Source organism: Leucopleurus acutus, assembly GCF_964270905.1.
Source record: "Leucopleurus acutus genome assembly, chromosome: 14".
NCBI lineage: Eukaryota > Metazoa > Chordata > Mammalia > Artiodactyla > Delphinidae > Leucopleurus > Leucopleurus acutus.
The window spans coordinates 15,995,433-16,012,940 of record NC_139156.1 but is presented as its reverse complement, the minus strand read 5'-3'; the positions used below and the strand labels follow the sequence as shown (position 1 = coordinate 16,012,940).

Genomic DNA, 17,508 nt, shown 5'->3' with positions numbered 1-17,508 from the left:
GTGGCTCGTGTGCTTGCATGGATTTAATACTTAGTCATTGGTGTAGGTGCCTCAAAATATCTCCTGCAGGTAGTAAGCAGGATAAAAATAAGGAGCAGAGTTTGCCAAAAACACAGGCAGCTCTAGGCATGCTCTTGACTGTATAAATGAGTCAAGGATTCATAACACTTTTTGTCTAGCCCTCAGGCAAAAACCCAGCAATGGGCATCTGCTCCCTGTTTACGCCTTTTACTGAGCCTTTGCCACCAGCCGGCCGGATGGCTTTAGGCAAATCCGACACCTGTCGGAATCTGCTGCTTTGGTTTTCATGGTAGAAGTCCTTCAGAGTCACTGAGGTTTTTTTTAATTGGAAAACTGTCCAGTGCCAGTCTGTCTCTGAACTGCAGCTCTCCCCCGGACTCTACTGATATCACGTGGCGGGCAGTGCAGGGATTCACGCGCCCTCAGGCTGACTCGTAAGGACACTGAACCAAGCACAAGCACCTTTCTGGTTGGTCAATGCCAAAGACACAGCAAAGCCCCAGCCCCTGCCTCTTCCTGCTGAGAGCAGAGCCCCCACTCGAAGCTGGAAGGTGCCACCCGCCTCAGAAGGGCCCCACCATAGTGACGGCTCTGCTGCCACCCGCGGCCCGGAAGGAGGCCGGGAACGACCGCTTACCTTGGCTTTCTGGAGGACGGTGCCTTTGCCCGTGACCATGACCGACAGAGGCCTGTTCTTGAGCGCATTTGCGGAGTTGACTGGGGTACAGTCCGGGGCAGGAGTCGAGGTGGCAGCTTTGGGCTGTGGTCACAGGAGAGAGGGAGGGCTGAGTTCAGGGCGGGGAGGGTGACCCAGTCCCCAAGCCCAGTCCAGGTGGCCCTGCAAGCAGCTCAGAGGAACGCGGCTCCCGAACTCACTCGGGGGCTCACGTTCTCCAGGTGGGTGGTGTCTACAGTCGTGCCCAGCGTCACGGGCCCGGCCTCGGCCTTCTTCAGGCTGTCCTTCACCTCCACAATGCTGAGCTCCAGGTCCACGCGCCTGCGCTCCTCCACCCTGCACTCCTCGTCGATCTCCTTCAGCTTCTCCTCCAGGCTGGCTGCCGCCCCCTTGTCTGCAGAGAGAAGCCAGTCGGCTGCAGGGAACAAACAGCCCTTCAGCCAGAAGCCCCACCAGGGGGAGGGGCAGGATTCGCACACGCTTTGCCGGAACAGGACCCCAAGTGGCCCCGGACCACAGGTCTGGCTCCAACACTCAGGGCTGGGATGGGCCTCTGGGTGATGGGTGGCCTCCCAGCCCAGGTCCTGTGTCCGCACTCCACAAAGGCTGGGGAGGCCCCAGAAGAAGAGCTCTGCCTTCACAAGAGGGCCTGAACCTGAGTCCTGAGTCCCTTCTGGTAGAGAGACTCTCAGTTGTTTCGATACCTGCTATTGTGACAGCGACCCCAAAGGGACAGAGGAGCTTTATTAATGACCCTTGGAGGATGGCTGGGCCATTGCAGCCTGCCCCACACGGTTCCCTCCATCCTTCTGGCACATGTGCTGCTTCCCTGGGCCTAGTGGAGCAGTGGTCCTCAGCCCTGGCACCTTCTCAGCCCTGTTTTATGCTTCCCTCTTCACCCTGGAGTTCTCAGGTTGGTCCTACAGCACCAAGAAATGACGACTTATGAAGAGTCAACCCTAGGAGCTCACTGCGCTAGAGGAAAGGATGGACGTGTTCAATATAGAACCCTAAGCAAGGGCGCCTGCTAATGAGGAGGAGTGATGAAAGTGTTCTGAAATTGACTGTGGTGACGGCTGCACAGCTCTGTGGATATACTGAAAATCACCTGTAAATGGGTTATCGTATGGTCTGTGAATTCTCTCTCGATAAAGATGTAATATTAAAAAAAACAAAACAGTGGGTCACTTTGTGCCCCCCATGACCTTCCACCACCAATCATGTTATAAGCTTCCCAGAGAGCCCAAACCTGTTAGTGTGAGTCTGCAGTTTAAATATTAAATGAGCCCAGAGTTACTACTCTGAAAACGAAGTCAAATGCTGCTGAAAGGTCTTGGGAGAGACAAGGTGCTAGGAAACGGCTGAAGAATCATATGAAGATGACTTGGAAAATAATCTACAAGGATTCAGATTTCTTTAAAATGAACACAAACTCAAGGTGCTTGTAAAGAAATGACCAGATGAGGCATTAGAGATGTGGTTACTGTGGAAACCGTGACCCGGGGCTCCCGTCAGCCAGCCCAGATGGCAGGAAAAGACCTTGGCCCTGCTTCAGAAGATGGGCCAAAAAATATTCATTTGTTTTAAGTGAGAATCAAACACTTCAGGTCTAAACACAATTTTTAGAGCATTTCCTCCTTTAACCAGCTTTTCCAGCTACGTCCTGGTACAGGACAGTGGCCCTTCAGACAGGCTGGAGGGGGAGGACTTTGCAGGGAGCATCCACCTGTGCCAAAGGCTGACGGGGCTGCAGCCCAGGTGCAGATGCGGCTTCTTCCCCCGGAAAGCCCAGGCCCCTCCACGGGCCCTCTCTGCTGAGGGGGGGCCCTTACCTGTACACTTCAACAGGGTCTCCTTCAACTCCCGTTTCTCCCTCCGGAGCTGAGCCAGGTGCCCCCGGATTTCTTCCTTCTTCTTCTCAAGCTTCTCCTTCTCCTCTGTGTACCGCTTCACCTCGGCTTCTGTCCTGTTCTTGCCAAGTTTGATCTCTACAGACCCAGAGAGGGGAACCCCCGGGTCAGCCAGGCTGGCCCCTGAGGGCTGTCCCACCCCACTCTGCAGGCTCAGACGGAACCCAGGGCTTTGGCAGCAGATTAGAGCTGGATGCCAGGCCAGCCTAGCACGGACAGAAAAGGAAATGGGGCCCACCCTTTCTTTGCTGTGTGACGTTGGGCAAGTCCTTCACCTCTCTGAGCCTCTGTTTCCTCATCTGAAAGGGAGGGAATTGGGCTAACTTCTCCAAGCCCTTTCCAAAACCTTCAACTCTTAATCTAGCACAGGCACCTGCATTGGTCGCCTTCAACCTGTCTTTCACAGGTGGGCTGGCCCCGGCTGGGGCGATGGGCACAGTGTCAGGGCAGCTCGGTGGGAAGGAGATCTTCTGCTGTTCAGTCTGGATTCTGACTGCCGTGATTCCCAGGGAAGGCTCCTCAGGTTCCTGACTCTCCTGCTGCATCTGCTTTGGGAGAAAGCAAACAGGACCCAGCTGGCCGAGACACCCCAGAAGGTGAGGCCAGCTCACCTGCTGGGGGACCCCCTGTACCTGCAACTCGGGGTTCTCTGGAGACACCATGAGGGGCTCATCGGGGGTGGGGTTCAGGCCTGCAGGGAGGGCCTCGGCCGGCGGGTCCGGCTGGGGCAGCGTGGGCGAGGGGGCCCGGGCCTGTGCACCGCCGCTGCCGTGCAGGAAGGACTTGACGGGCGTGAGGTCCAGGTATACGCGGTCGGGGTCAGGCTCACTCGGGGCATCTGTCGCAGGAGCAGCTTCCTCAGGGGCCTCCCCCTGCACAGGGAAGAGACAGGGGGCTTTCTCCACCGCCTCGGCTCCCTGGGCTCTGGAGGGGGCCCTGCCGCAGGTCTCCTGTCCCCTTCCTTGTGCCGGAGTTCGCCGGGCCTCCTTCCCAGGGAGCCTCCTGCGGAGCTGGAGTTAGAAGGCCTGGGTCTGCCATTCAAGAGCTGGGGGACCCAGGAGACAGTACTTCATCTTCCCGACCTCACTTCCTCATCTGGAGAGAAGAGACTAGTAGTACCTCCCTATCGGGTGGCTGGGATTAAATGAGAAAACCCACAGAAGCCCTTAGCACAGAGGCCCACGCCCAGTGAAGCAAACCTGCTGTCAGGGGGATTATTCCCCCTCAGCTGTGAGCCTCAAAGGCTAATGGTGTCTGGACAGCTACATGTAAAAGAATGAGATAGAACCTTTCCTCATACCACATACAAAAATAATCTCCAGATGGATTAAAGACCTCAGTGTGAGACCTGAAACCATAAAACTCCTAGAAGAGAACATGGCCAGAACACTCTTTGACATGAAGCACAGCGATATTTTTTTGGATCTGTCTCCTAAGGCAAAAGAAATAAAAGGAAAAATAAACAAATGAGATCTAATTAAACTTAAAAGCTCTTGCACAGCAAAGGAAACCACTGATGAAATGAAAAGACAGCCTATGGAATGGGAGAAAATATTTGCATATGATATGACCAACAAGGGGTTAATATCCAAAATATATAAATAGCTCATACAACTCAATATAAAAAAAATCAAAAAACGGGCAGAAGTCCTGAACAGACATTTTTCCGAAGAAGACATACAGATGGCTCATAGGCACGTGAAAAGATGCTCAATATCACTAATTATTAGAGAAATGCGAATCAAAACCACCACAGGATACCACCTCACACCTGTCAGAATAGCTATCTTCAAAAGCCTATAAATAACATGTTGGCGAGGATGTGGAGAAAAGGGAAGCCTTGTGCACTGTTGGTGGGAATGGAAACTGGTGCGGCCACTATGGAAAACAGTACAGAGGTTCCTCAAAACAGTAAAATAGAACTACCATCTGATCCAGCAATTCCACTCCTTGGTATATATCCAGAAAAAGCAAAAGCACTTATTTGGAAAGCTATACACACCTCAGTGTTCATAGCAGCACTATTTACAGTAGCCAAGATATGGAAGCAACCCTAGTGTCCAACAGATGAATGGAAAAAGAAGATGTATGTATGTATTATATATGCATGTGTGTACACACACACACACACAAACACATGCACGGAATATTACTCAACCATAAAAAAGGATGGAATTCTGCCATTTGCCACAATATGGATGAACCTAGAGAATATTATGCATAGTGAGATAAGTCAGAGAAATACAAATACTGTATGATACCACTTGTATGTGGAATCTAAAAAATAATACAAACAAATGAATATAGCAAAACAAACAGATTCACAGATATGGAGAACAAACTAGTGGTTACCAGTGGGGAGAGGGTAGGCGGGAAGGGCAAGATAGGGGTATGGGATTAAGAGATACACGCTGCTATGTATAAAAGAGATACAAACTGCTATGTTGATAAGCAACAAGGATAGATTGTACAGCACAGGGAATTACAGCCATTATTTTGTAATTTTTTTTTTTTTTTTTGCGGTACGCGGGCCTCTCACTGTTGTGGCCTCTCCCGTTGCGGAGCACAGGCTCCGGACGCGCAGGCTCAGCCGCCATGGCTCACGGGCCCAGCCGCTCCGCGGCATGTGGGATCTTCCCGGACCGGGGCACGAACCCGTGTCCCCTGCATCGGCAGGCGGACTCTCAACCACTGCGCCACCAGGGAAGCCCCTGTAATAACTTTAATGGCATATAATCTATAAAAATACTGACTCACTGTGCTGTAAACCTGAGACTAATATAATATTGCAAATCAGCTCTACTTCAGTTTTTAAAAAAGGCTAATGGTGTTGCTGCTCCCCATTCCCACCGCCACACCCTGCACCCCGGCACTGACCAGGGTGGTTAACCAGCTGTTTTATCTAGACAAGTCCCTAAGCCAGGCAGACGGCACCGCCCCACTATACAAAATATGACCTCGTTGCGCCTCGGTTTCTGCACTGATGGCCCTGAGGGTGACCTGGAGTCCATTCCTCTCAGGGACCATCTAACGATCTCTGGCGTTGAGGCTTGGCAGGAAGAGGATGGGCAGCTCGAGGCTGCAGCCCAGCCGGCGCCCTTACCACAGCCGTCAGCTCTGACACCTCCACGTCATCATACAGTAGCTCCTGGTGATGCTGGCTGGGCAGGCCGTCAATGTAAGTGTTCGGCTCTGAGAACTTTCTCTGCATCAGTCTGGAAGACACAGCAAAAGAGGATTCAGGACAGGGTGCTAAAAGCCACCAGTCTCAAAGGAGTCATAACAATGAGAGGTGCAGAGAAACCTGTGGGCAGTGCAGGAGGCCTGGGGACTAGCTCTGGCCTCATTTTAAAACAAATTCATTTATTTAGGGGTATCACCTCCCCCTCTCCCCAGGGCCTTCTTACTAGAACTCCTGGTTCCAAATTTTTCTTCCCGAAAAACGAACTTCCCTCGCCCCGTACCCCTCCTCTTGGAATCCTTTTGCCATCTTCTCGCCCTGATTTCTCCTTTTCAGGATCTCCTTCCAACAAGAGCAAAACCCTTTCTCGCTTCATCTTCACAATACACTTGGCCAGCACAGGCCAGATGCCTTCCCCATTGGCTCAGCCGGCTTCTACCCATGCTACTTCTACCCCCCAACCCAGGACCACTTCTCCCCGAGTCCCAGTTTGCTCATCTAGGAAGCAGAAGTACTACCCCTGCCCTGCTTATTCCAGGGTGTGCTGGGACCCAGCGATGGAGCCATGGGAAAGTGCTGTCTCCACAGAAAGGAAAGCAGAAGGCCAGGAAAGGCGCCAACTCTGCCTTCAGGAGCTGGATAGCGTCTCATGAGAGCCAGGGATGCTGTGGCTGCCCCCGGGCCAGAGGCCTGGCTCAGCTCTTTGCTGGGCCTCCTGCAGGGCTGCTCCCTGGCCCTGGCCTGCCTGCTGCTGGGTAGAACAGGACCCACCCTGAGTTCCCAGCTGCCACCCTGCTCGACTTGCCAAGTTTGATCTCAAGTTTGACCCAGAGAGGGGAACCCCCGGGTCAGCCAGGCTGGCCCCTGAGGGCTGTCCCACCCCACTCTACAGGCTCAGACGGAACCCAGGGCTTTGGCAGACCAGCCTGGGCCTCGGTCTAGAAGCATAGCTGGGAGTGGGAGGGTGCAAAGCAGGAGGCCCCTTAATACTCACAGCAGAGAGGTTTTGGCGGCGCTTACGATGCAGGAAACCCTGTCGGCATCCACGTAGTCGTAAGTGAATTCTTCTGGGTCTGTCTTGGAGCCCGACTCAGAAAGCAGGAGGCCTAGCCAGTGGCCCATTTCCTCGGAAGACTTGGCCTGGGAGGAGGCCGAGAGGGACATGAGCAGGGCTGGAGTGTGCTGCCTGGTGCCCCACCCCTGCCCTGATGCCCACCCCGGGCAAGGCCTCTGGGAGCCCTGGGGTCATGCTCCTCATTTTCACTAGCATATCCCATCCCCCAGGGACCACCAAATGATATTTCCTGCTACTACTGACACCCTGGTGCCACCTCAATGATGCTGTGGACATTTGTCCTAAGTATCATGTGATGTTTATAAACATGTATTTCTGGAAGGCTAATGGACCGGGAGAGGACTGTTAAAATGTATGTATTTTAGGTTGACACCTCTATTTTATGAATGATCACATTTCAGTTTACAACCCTAGTCCATTTATACAAGACTCCCTGGATCCCTAAGAAATAACAAAATTCAAATTTATTTTTGTTTATGGTTTTAAGAGTCAGGATGTCTTATACACGTTACACCAGGTCAGCTGGCTCTGACAAATCATGAGCTAAATGCCAGTGAAGTTGCTGCCTGATTTTCTCCAGGGGACAATGCATTCTAATCAAATACGTATCACATTGAGTATTTCTATTAAAATGCCAACAGGGTTTCTGGGCTTTATAATGAGAAAGAACTGGAAATTCTATAAATACTACAGGTTTACTTTCATGAGGAAAAACAGTCACCATGCTGGCATTACACAACACCGCTCTGCCACCTTACTGCTCTTTTCTCGCGATCAGAGGGGCAGCTAAAAGTGCAGTTTGACGTTTAGCTGGTTTCCTTTCCCCACTCATTTTCAAGTGGATTTCTCAATACAGCTTTTCACGGGCTGCTTCTAGTTCCTGCTACCACCATCCCTGCGCTGGGCGATGGTAACAGCTTCCTAACGGGTCTCATTTTATCCCTTCCTGTCCCCCTCTCCTCCGTCCCCCACCCAGCAGCTGGAGGAAGAATCTTGGAATCCAAACCTGAACATGCCACCCTCCCTTGAAACCCTTTAGGGTCTCCCACTGCTCTTAGGATCAGCGCCCCCGTCCCTCCCCACCTTGTCCCACAGGCTTTCCGTCTACACCAGCCCCCATCTGCCCAGCACGCAAACTTTCCTACCTATTCATAGCGCCTGCCCCACTGCTGAGTGATTACTGAGTAATCAGTTGGACAACCACTGAATAATATCTCACTCTTGTACTAGCATGTAAATTCCACGGCAGGGAGTCTGTCTTGTTCACCCTATCACTGTGCTGAATAGGTATCTGTCAACAGGATGGATGGATGCAGGAATGAGTACAAGCTTGTCCCTGGGAAGCAGTTGGGATGTGGATCTTTTAGCCACCAGAGGGCAGTATTGGAGCAAAATCTGGATGAAGACCCCTGGATACAGGACTAGATGAACAGGGGTGAACTGGGGTGTGTGCTTAAGTGCCTGTAAAGCCCTCTGGCTCAGGCCTGCCCGGCTCATTGCAAGGCATTAGGTCACCTCTTATTTTTGTAAATGTAACATCGAACAGAGGACGGGGAGTGGGAATAATGTAACTGTGTCACAAACCTTATTATTCCCCCCCCCCCCCCCACCGCCAGATAAGCCCTAACAGTCAGCATTTTTATGTACTGGCCCTCATCTGGTGATACACAAACGAAATCACAAACCCGCTTTGAGTCCCCAGAAAGTTTTTCCAGCAGCTCAGGGAGTTATAAATACTCCTCCTGCCCTAAGTGCAGGAAATAGCTCATTGTCCCGTTCCTATAACACAACCACCCTGAGGTCAGAAAGGGAATGGAAATTTTTTAAAAATGCAAACAATCTCAGGCAAAGGAAGTAAAAATAAAGGGTGGCTAAGTTGACTCTCCCATTGTAGGACTGCGGTCCTCAGGACCTGCGGCAAACAGCCGTGCCCACGACCTCTGCCCTGGCCGTGCCTCCCCACTCCCACCCAGCCAGAGGGCCAGCGGTACCTCGAGCTTGGCCAGCTCCTCGCCATCGTGGAGGATGCGGAAGGAGTAGAGGTGGTCGGGGCTCGGGTCCGGCACCACCTCACAGCCCACCAGGCTGAGGGGCTGCTGGGCCGCCTTGCTGCGGTTCCGGTCCTGGTAGAAGTACAGGTGACTGTCCCTGACGGAGCACCAGCGCGACTTCCACTGGCTGTTCACCAGCACGTTCAGGTAACCTGTGGGGTGGGATGCGGCTTCAGGGCGGGTGCGTGGCTGAGGGCCGCCCTTGCTCCCGGACCCCTGGAGAGGCTCCTCCATATCTCAGCTCCAAGGCTTGCCATGCTTTGCCCGAGAGACTTTCTTGCCTCGTAGAGGCTGTGAATTCTCCTTTGTGTTAGCTGCTAGATCCTTTGAAGGTGGGCAGCACCGTGCTACTGGGTTTTGAGAAAGGCCTGTCCGGAGGGAAGTGAGTCGTGCCTTGGCCTGGACCAGGCAGAGAGCGTGGGTGTGTGTGCGTGTGTGCGTGCATGCATGTGTGTGTGTGTGTGCGCGTGTGCGTGCGCGTGTGTCTGCATGCCTGTGTGCGTCTGCGTGCATGTTTGTGCATGTGCGTGTGTGTCTGTGTGTGTGTGTGTGCAGGACCGAGGCAGGCACCCCCACCCCGGCCTCCTTGTCTCCCTTCCCCCGCCCTTGCCAGCCCAGGCCACCTGCAGGAAGCTCGCCCCAGCCTGGGTGTCCTGGCCGCAGATGCGACCCCCTCACCTCCACAGCCTTAGTTCCCTCAGCTCCCCTGACAACTTGCCGTCCCCAGTCGCTGGGTCTCAGCCTGCAAAGGCCCCTCCCCCCTCGGCCAGCTCCTCCACGTCCTCCCAGAGGTGGCTGGCCCTCCTGGGTCCTGCCCTCCCTGCACGGTCGGCCTTCAGAACACTTGAGTCCTGGAACAGCGACATTCTCCACTTCCATGTCAGCCTCCCAACGGGACACGGAGCTTGTGAAGGGCAGGAACTTGCCACGTTCGTCTCCAGCGCCTGGTTCTGTGCCCCTTGGCCTCTCCACCAGGCAGCCCTTCTTTCTCCACCGGCACACAGGGGCTGCCAGTGCCGGGGTGCGTCCATCACATAGGCCTTTCTTGTTTTTAAATGGTTGCATGTGTTGGGTTCAGCTTCCTCCCAACTTAGGTGAATATTTACGGAGCTGACACCGTGTGCCAAGCACAGCCTTGTCCCTGGGGCTGGAAAGATCAGTAAACAACCAGTCTCGGGCCCCTCTGCCTGCCCCACACACCGTGGGTCGGCATCTCTCTGTGCTGCTCACCTTCCCACGGGCACTGGCTTACAAAGCGGATGCCTTCTCCATCCTAAGGGACCGGCAGCTGCTCTGAACCTTAGCCGGGAAGAACTAGGCCCATGCAACAGGGTCAAAGTACACGGCCACCTTCGCACCCAGTCCAGTGCTGGACACTCAGTGGGGATCGTGAATTTCTCAGGGCCACGAGACCATCACATCACAGTAGCAAAGTGGAAGAATGTGAGCCCAGGACCTAGGAACTCTGGCTCATTCAGGCAGGCGCCCCACTCGCCCATCACGATTCTCTGGACCAGAGAGAGGCGGGGAGCTCAGGCACCGAGTCCTGGGAAGGAGAGTCGCTATGTTCTCTCTGGCCCTTCCCCAGCCACAGGGGACAGCAGCGTGCTTCCCTGCTGAGTAACGGCCAGCAAGAACCCAGCCACATCGCGCAAAGCGACTCACTGGGACCAGGCTCCCAGGCCCAACACCGTGCCCTCTGAGGCCACAGGGCCTGGCAGAGCTGGGCCGTCACCCGGCAACCTGGCCAGAGAACCAGGAGACTCCAAAGGCAGGGCCCTGTCTGCTGCCTTCCTGTCGCTCCAGCCCACCCTGCCAGCCGCAGAACACAGAGCTGAACTGGGACTCAGGAAGAGAGCCCAGGGCTGGTACACGGGTTCCATGAGGAGGAGGAGAAGGCCCAGAGATGGAGAGTAGTGGCCTTCAGGCTCCGGGGCGTAAGTCTAGCAATGAGCTTGGAGTTGGAAGCCAGGATGTTTTCTGGGAAAGGTCTCGCTCTCTCTGTCTCTCTTTCCTGTCATCAGTTTCCTCAAGGCCGAGTAAGGGCAGCAGAGATGACCTGGAGGGCCTCCCAGCACCCACACATTCCCTCTGTACCGGCGACACGGGCTTTTGTCATCCCCTTAACGGGTCTTACCAGTGCCCCCTCAGAGCCTTTGCTCCTGCCCGCGGGGGCCATCCCAGCCCGTTTAGCTCCCGCCCGGCCTTGGCAGCTCAGGTCCAGGAAGCCATCCATCTCTGTCTACAGAGTAAGGAAGGTTCTTTCTGTCCCCGAGTCCTTGTAGCTACTAAGACGGCACAGTGTGTGGTTATGGGTATAAGGCCATCATCTCTGTTGAGCTGTAAGCTCTCAGGACTGTGTCCTCCGCCTGCTTGGGCCCCTTTCCCTAACACCGTGCCTACCGTGCTCCATACACATTGATCGAATGAACATACAACTTTAAAGACTGTTAGGAGGACGGCCATCAACTACCCTTCACTTCCGCACACTGCAGCAAGAGGGTCTGGTGAGGCTTTATAAAGGGCTGCCTGCAGCGAAGATCAGCAGAAACTGTGGACTGTGGGCTCACCCGCTCAAGAGGTGCTAGAGCGAAACCCCAAGTCCCCGCCCTGGCCGTCTGAGCCGCCTTCCTGGAGACGGGCTGCGGCCCCGCGGGGGAGCCCGCCCTCTGGCCCAGGAGGCGGCTACTGAAGCTTACTGGATGTCTCGAGGGACCTTTCCGGAGGCTCCAGCGAGGTAGATTTCTTCCTGCCCAGGTTCATTAGGTTGCTCAGTTTGAGGCCAGCAGAACATTTCTTCTTGACTGTCAAGACGAGAGGAAAAACCTTCAGCCTTGCACACAGCCTACCGATGTGCGCTCATGGATGACGGAAAAATTAGCAGACCTGTCCCTGTCCTGTCTGCCCCTCCCTGTGCGCGCACAGGTCTGTGCCCCAGACTCGGATCCACAGGGCAGTCAGGTGTCTCTAGAGGCACACCTTCCTCTCTTACAGAACACGTCAGCACTGGAGAATCCTTACAGACTGAATGGGCTCAGAGAGATCTGAACTAGGGTTAGCAAACAAGAGATGAAAGAATATTCTACCCCCAGCAATTCATGAAACGTAACTTCAGTTTGGTCCTCTCTCCTTTTTTCCGGGATCTATCAGCTGTATACTTCTAAGCAGTTTAGAAACTGGAGGCATGCTGGAATGAGCTGTTAAAATTCGGTAGGGTTGAGCCAGACAGCCGAGCCTCAAAGCCCGGGATACCACCCCTCCCAACCCTAGGCCGAGAGCCAGAGCGTCTGTACCGTCTTTGGTCTCTGGGACCTCAGGGTGGCCATCTATGGAGCTTCCATACTCCGAGGCTGACAGGCACTTCTCAGTTACATCTGGCTGTGGAAGAGAGAGAGACAAGTGGGTGATCTTGTCTGGGAATGGTTACCTGGGAGACCACAATTTAAGGGAAAATAATAGATGACTCTTGGGTGTAGGCTAGGGGTCACCTTGGAGTCCAAGTCACTGGTGGGGCATGGCCAGGCTTCCCTGGGGCTCCCTAAAGGACCTGCCTTTGCCTTCCCTTGTGAGGTTCCCCACCCCATCCCAGAGCATTGTTTCCTTCTTCAGGCCACCGCATACCCTTGATCGTGAGTTCTCAAGATGACTACTCCACTTGGTGTGACGGTGGCTCCGTAGCCAGTGGGCAGGGCAGGTAGCCAGCCCCAGGGTGCACGGGAGTCAGCATCGCAACTGAAGCTGGGACCCACCCATACCAGGACGTCTTTTGAGAGCTGACTGTACTACCAACGCGGCAGGCTTTGCAGAAGGGCTGGCTTGTCCTCACAGGGTCAGACCACGATTTGAATCCCACCTGGAGCATTCTCTAGTGCGGCAGGGCCTCTCTGAGCCCCACCCTGCATGTGTATAAAATAGGGATAACACCCCTGTCTGCATTCTCAGGGCTGTTGGAGGACTAGAGACAGTCCCTAGAGTAGACACTCAGAAGATTCCCATCAGGCTTCTTCTAGAACCACTGACTCCAGAACCCCTGGAAAACAAGCCCAGCGACTCCCAACCAACAAGGCCTTCGCTGAGGACCAAGGACTGCAGTACCTGGCCGGGGAATCTTGTGTGCTGGGTCTTTAGGGAGAGGCCTTGTTTCTCACCCCAATGTGAAGGAATCTCCAAGTTTACTCTGACTTCGGTTTTCTTGTCAATGACCAAGGAATGAATAAGAATGAAAACATCAGCCCCTCTTCCGTCACCCTAGAAGGCTGTGGGTTTTCCTCCATGGGGGTGGCCCGTGCCTTCCAAAGGAGCAGAGAGCCTCCACCCTGCTCAGGGCCTCTGTCCACCCTCTGCCTTCCTCCCTGCCGGGGGTGGGGACCCCAAGATGAGCCACAGGGACCCTCTGTGCACAGCAGGGTTCCGGGCACCCACCTGGGGACATGGAATGTGACCCTGCAGTGACAGCCCTCCCCTCGGCCAGCACCCAGCCCAACTTTCTCAACTTTGACCCTAAAGCAGGGCTCTCACAGCTCCATGCAAATCAGCAGTAGGGCCCTTTGGTTGGGGTCCAACACCCAGACAGTTGCCTAAGTGGGAAGGAAGAGCCTCGAAAAATCTCCCTGCCCAAGAACGGAGGCAAAGTGACTTTTGTCCCAATAAACCTTCCCCCAAGCAAGAAAATACTGTAGGCTTCTGTCATTCTCATCAGTTTCCCTGCCAAGCTGAAGCTACCGCCCTTAGCCAAGCACTGCACGTTTCTTATCAACTGGGCTGACGTGCAAGAGCAAAGCTCCCCATCTTAACACCTTGAACTTTATGGAGACAAAAATGGAATTAAACACTCTTTCAGGCAGGGTAGAGGCTTACTTTCGGACAACTCGGGCGCTGGGCATCTGGGGTGTACAGGCTTCCCTCACAAGCTCCTTCAGAAGGCAGGCCACTCACCTCCTGGATGACCTGAAGGAAGAGGAAGACCCTTCAGGCCTGCAGCCCCGGCCAGACCAAAGCCAGAGCCCCCCTAGCCACGTGTGGCCTCGGGACCCAGCCAGGGAGGGGGCGTGTTCCCGAGGCCTGTCTCCCGCAGGCCCCCAGGTGTTTGGTGGCGCGCCAGGGAAGCGGGGCGGGGAGGCAGGCGGCAGGGTTGGCAGCAAAGCCCAAACAGGGTGAGGGCAGCCAGCCCTCAGCTCCTCTCACCCCTTCCTGGGCAGGGGTGGCTGTTCACTGCGGGGGTGAACACCCACATTTGCCAGATGGCTCGCTGGCTCCTGGGGGCCGTGGGGCTCGCTGTGGAGGGTCTGCGTGCCGCCTGGGACTCAGGCCTGGACTCTGCCTTGGTCCAGGCCAGGCTCCCAGACATGCCTGTCAGAGTCCACCCCAGCTCCCCCGGGAAGGAGCCTTTGAACCGGCTGGCGATGCCGCACTGGAGACCAGAAGGCAAGTGGATTTCAGCTAGAGCTCAAGTCCAGGTGGCAGAGACCTAGCCCTGCGACCCATTTCCCTAAGGCGGCTCGCTACCACCGACGACGCAGGAAGCCCTGCGAACTTGAAGGATCATAGACACTTCACCCCCGACCACAGCCATCCCTTTGAAAAGGCTGGGGAGCCCCAGCGGGGAGCAGGCCCACCTCCCCCGCGCCTGGCGCCTCCCTCACCCTGAGCCACTGCTCAGCCTGGTCCTTGCTCTGCAGGCCCAGCACGATCACGTCGGCGCTCACGGGGGTGATCTTCAGCTTGTGCTCCTTCTTCCGCACCTGCTTCTCCTTGTGCACCACACTGCTGCCCAGCAAGTTCACGTCCAGCTGAGGACTGTGGTCCTTGGAGGACTTGTAACACTGGAAGAGGGGAGAGGCGAGACGCTGCTTGGCCAGGTTCTGCAGAGGAGGGGCCCCTGGGCAGGGCAGGACCCGCTGAGGGGTGGGCTCTGCACGACAAACCCAACGGCCGGACACCCCTGTGCGAGTGCGGAGCTGTCACCTCCAACACTGGCAACGCGTGTTCTCGGCGTCAGTGACCAGGCAGCTGTCTCTGTCTCCCTCAAGCCTCTTCTTCCCCAGCCCTGCTCATCCAAGCTGCTCTAATCGCACTGCAGACCACGCCGGCTCCTAAAATGTGTCCTCTGCAGGCAACTCCCACCTCTCCAGGGTGGAAGGCACTTTTCCCAGTTCTCTGTCTCTCTGCTTCTGTTCCTTCCTCGGCTTCCCCAGGAAGGGGTCCAAAGGGGATGAAGGCCAAGTTTATCATCCGATTCGTTAGGAGACGACGTGTTAGCAGAGAAAGGAAGCGACTCTCCTCCCTACCAGAGAAAATGCGTTACCCCTCCGTTTCTCACTTGTAAGATGGAGGTGCTTTACGGGGCTGCTTAACAGGATTACCTGGAAAACACCTGCACGCAGCAGGGCGGGTTGTAACCAGTGAAGAAGGGTGTTTATAATGACTCCATGGAACTTCACACTGGGACATAAAACCAAATTTAAATTTAAAGTAACAAGAAACGGGGCTGTGGTCAGAGTACTATCTTCTGATTCCCTTATGGGTCTCCTCTTATAATCAGTCACCTGCCTGGGCAGCAGGCTCCGCCCCAAAAGGACTGCAAAGAAGGAGGAGCCCACAGACCAGGGGACAAAAAGATCCCCGGAAAAAATATCTGTGGGATGGGATCTGGGGGGAGGGGAGGGGGCAGTCGTCACAGACCCCTGTGAAAGCCTGCTGAAAGTACTAGTCCTTCCTACTTAAGGGAAAGCACGTTCATCCTCGCACACGAAGCTCTGCTGGGGAGAAGCAGAAACCCCCTGACGCGACAGGCTCTGAGCACCTGGCATCAGGGACCACCCGCACCTCCACTCCGGGGAGAGGACACTCACCAGGAGCCTGGTGTCCTTGATCACGCAGAGCTGCTTGGCCCACTGGCCCAGCCACTTCTTGCGCCACAGGAAAGCACAGATGCGGGCGTCGCGCATCAGCTCGATGCTGGCCTCGGGCGAGGGCCACTGGTAGGGGGCCGACTTGCCCTTGCTGCTTTCGTCCTCGTCGTAGGACTCGTAGGAACTGCTCACGGCCTCTCCGTCCTCTGCAAGGAAGAGCCCTCCGTCACAGTTCCAGCGGGCAGGGGATGTTCCGAAACAGGCTTTGCTCCTTCGGGAGGGAGGGGAGCAGGCAGGGGCAGCCAGTGGTCCCCAGGCCACCCCGCCCCCTCCGTGCCCTTGGACCAGCCCACAGTCACCAACCACACACCCAGGCGGACTTTCCGGCCCCCAAACCCCTGAGCAAAGCGCCTTGGATGCTGCCTCCGGCCGCAGACGCAGGTGACATAAAACCAGGAATCTCCCTCTTCCTCCTCAAATCCTGTCGCCTCAGACCCCGTGGAAACCTCTGACCAGACGCGGCCCTCACACGCCTGCTCTTGAGAGGTCCAGTGCCCCTGCTGGGGGCCTCCATTTCCTCCGCTGAAGGATGAAGCAGTGGGGTGAGATCGCTTCTAAGGGCCCAGGAGGAGGGGGTCGCCGTCTGAGCCCAGAGCTGGGCGAGCCTCCAGCAGCGGCCCACTGGGCCTGCCCTGTCCCTGGTTCTGTCCTGGGAGCAGCAGGAGCTGGCCCTCCGGGGAAGGCGGCCACCCTCGCACTCCTGAAGGCTCTCCTCACAATTGCAGCCCTGCTGGAAAATCGGCTCATCTTCCACAGGCTCCGTTCTCTTTCCCTCCCCACAGAACACCTCCCGTCACGAGCTTAGCATCTTCTGCCCATCCCCACCTGCTACCCTTCCTTTCTAGCAATGAGCCACCCTCACATTTTTATTCTGTTTAAAAGAATCCCAAAATGCACCAAATTGCACCCGATCCTGTGCCCGCTCTGCATGCCTCGGTTTCCGCCTCCACCACCCGGCAAGAATTTCTCTGTTCCCCAGGCCTCACTGCCCTATTCAAGGCCAACAAAAACTAGGTGCAGAAGAACATCAGTCAATCAAACCCCGAAATGCAGGACACGGAGAAAGGAGAACCTCAGGATCCAGGTCCAACCCCTGGCTCAGCACAGGAATCCTGTCTGTCGTAACCCTGCCCCAGCCTCTGCTTGAATCCCCCCGTGGACGGGGAGCTCATACCGCCTGACTGCTGGACAATTCCTTCTATTACTGGGCAGCTCTAACAGTTAGAAAGTCACATCTACTTCCCTGTGACTTCTACAGACACGTTCTGTCCCCTTGAGTCAGAGTGAATGAAACCTCTCTTTCTTCTCCACATTACCCATCAGAAAAGAGACAGCCCATGGGTCCCCCATCTTCTCTTCTCCAGAAGCCTCTTAAACTACCTGCATAGCTAGGTTCCTGCAATACTAAGAAAACAGAACCACATTTGAATTAGAATGAGGCCACGGCCACAGTTACTCTGGCTACAATGCCAATGAAAATGTGTTTTATTTTGCTTTAATATTTTTAAAAATAATACCTTGACTATTTTAATATCAGTCTTCTTGAAAAGCAGTGTGATACTACTCCCCTTCCTGGCTTAATAAAAAAGTTGCATAGTTCACAATTTTATACCTATTAAATAAACAAAGACTGAAAACAGTGGTGCTACCCAGTAGGGGACCCTGAACTCTCTCGTATGGCTG

General features: G+C 55.0%; 1 protein-coding gene across 1 annotated transcript in view; it reads right to left on the bottom strand.

Annotated features, from left to right (window-relative positions):
• Positions 1–584: 584 nt before the first annotated feature.
• The window catches only part of AFAP1L2 (actin filament associated protein 1 like 2), a gene marked incomplete at its 3' end in the record, with an annotated part of 35,967 nt that continues 19,043 nt past the window's right edge, over positions 585–17,508 (bottom strand). The window contains 14 exon segments of the mRNA XM_082854445.1: positions 585–652; positions 655–781; positions 898–1,091; positions 2,530–2,685; positions 2,981–3,155; positions 3,240–3,479; positions 5,711–5,822; positions 6,783–6,928; positions 8,855–9,066; positions 11,614–11,718; positions 12,208–12,292; positions 13,772–13,861; positions 14,557–14,736; positions 15,766–15,971. Of these exon segments, the coding sequence (XP_082710571.1) occupies positions 585–652; positions 655–781; positions 898–1,091; positions 2,530–2,685; positions 2,981–3,155; positions 3,240–3,479; positions 5,711–5,822; positions 6,783–6,928; positions 8,855–9,066; positions 11,614–11,718; positions 12,208–12,292; positions 13,772–13,861; positions 14,557–14,736; positions 15,766–15,971 (2,096 nt within the window).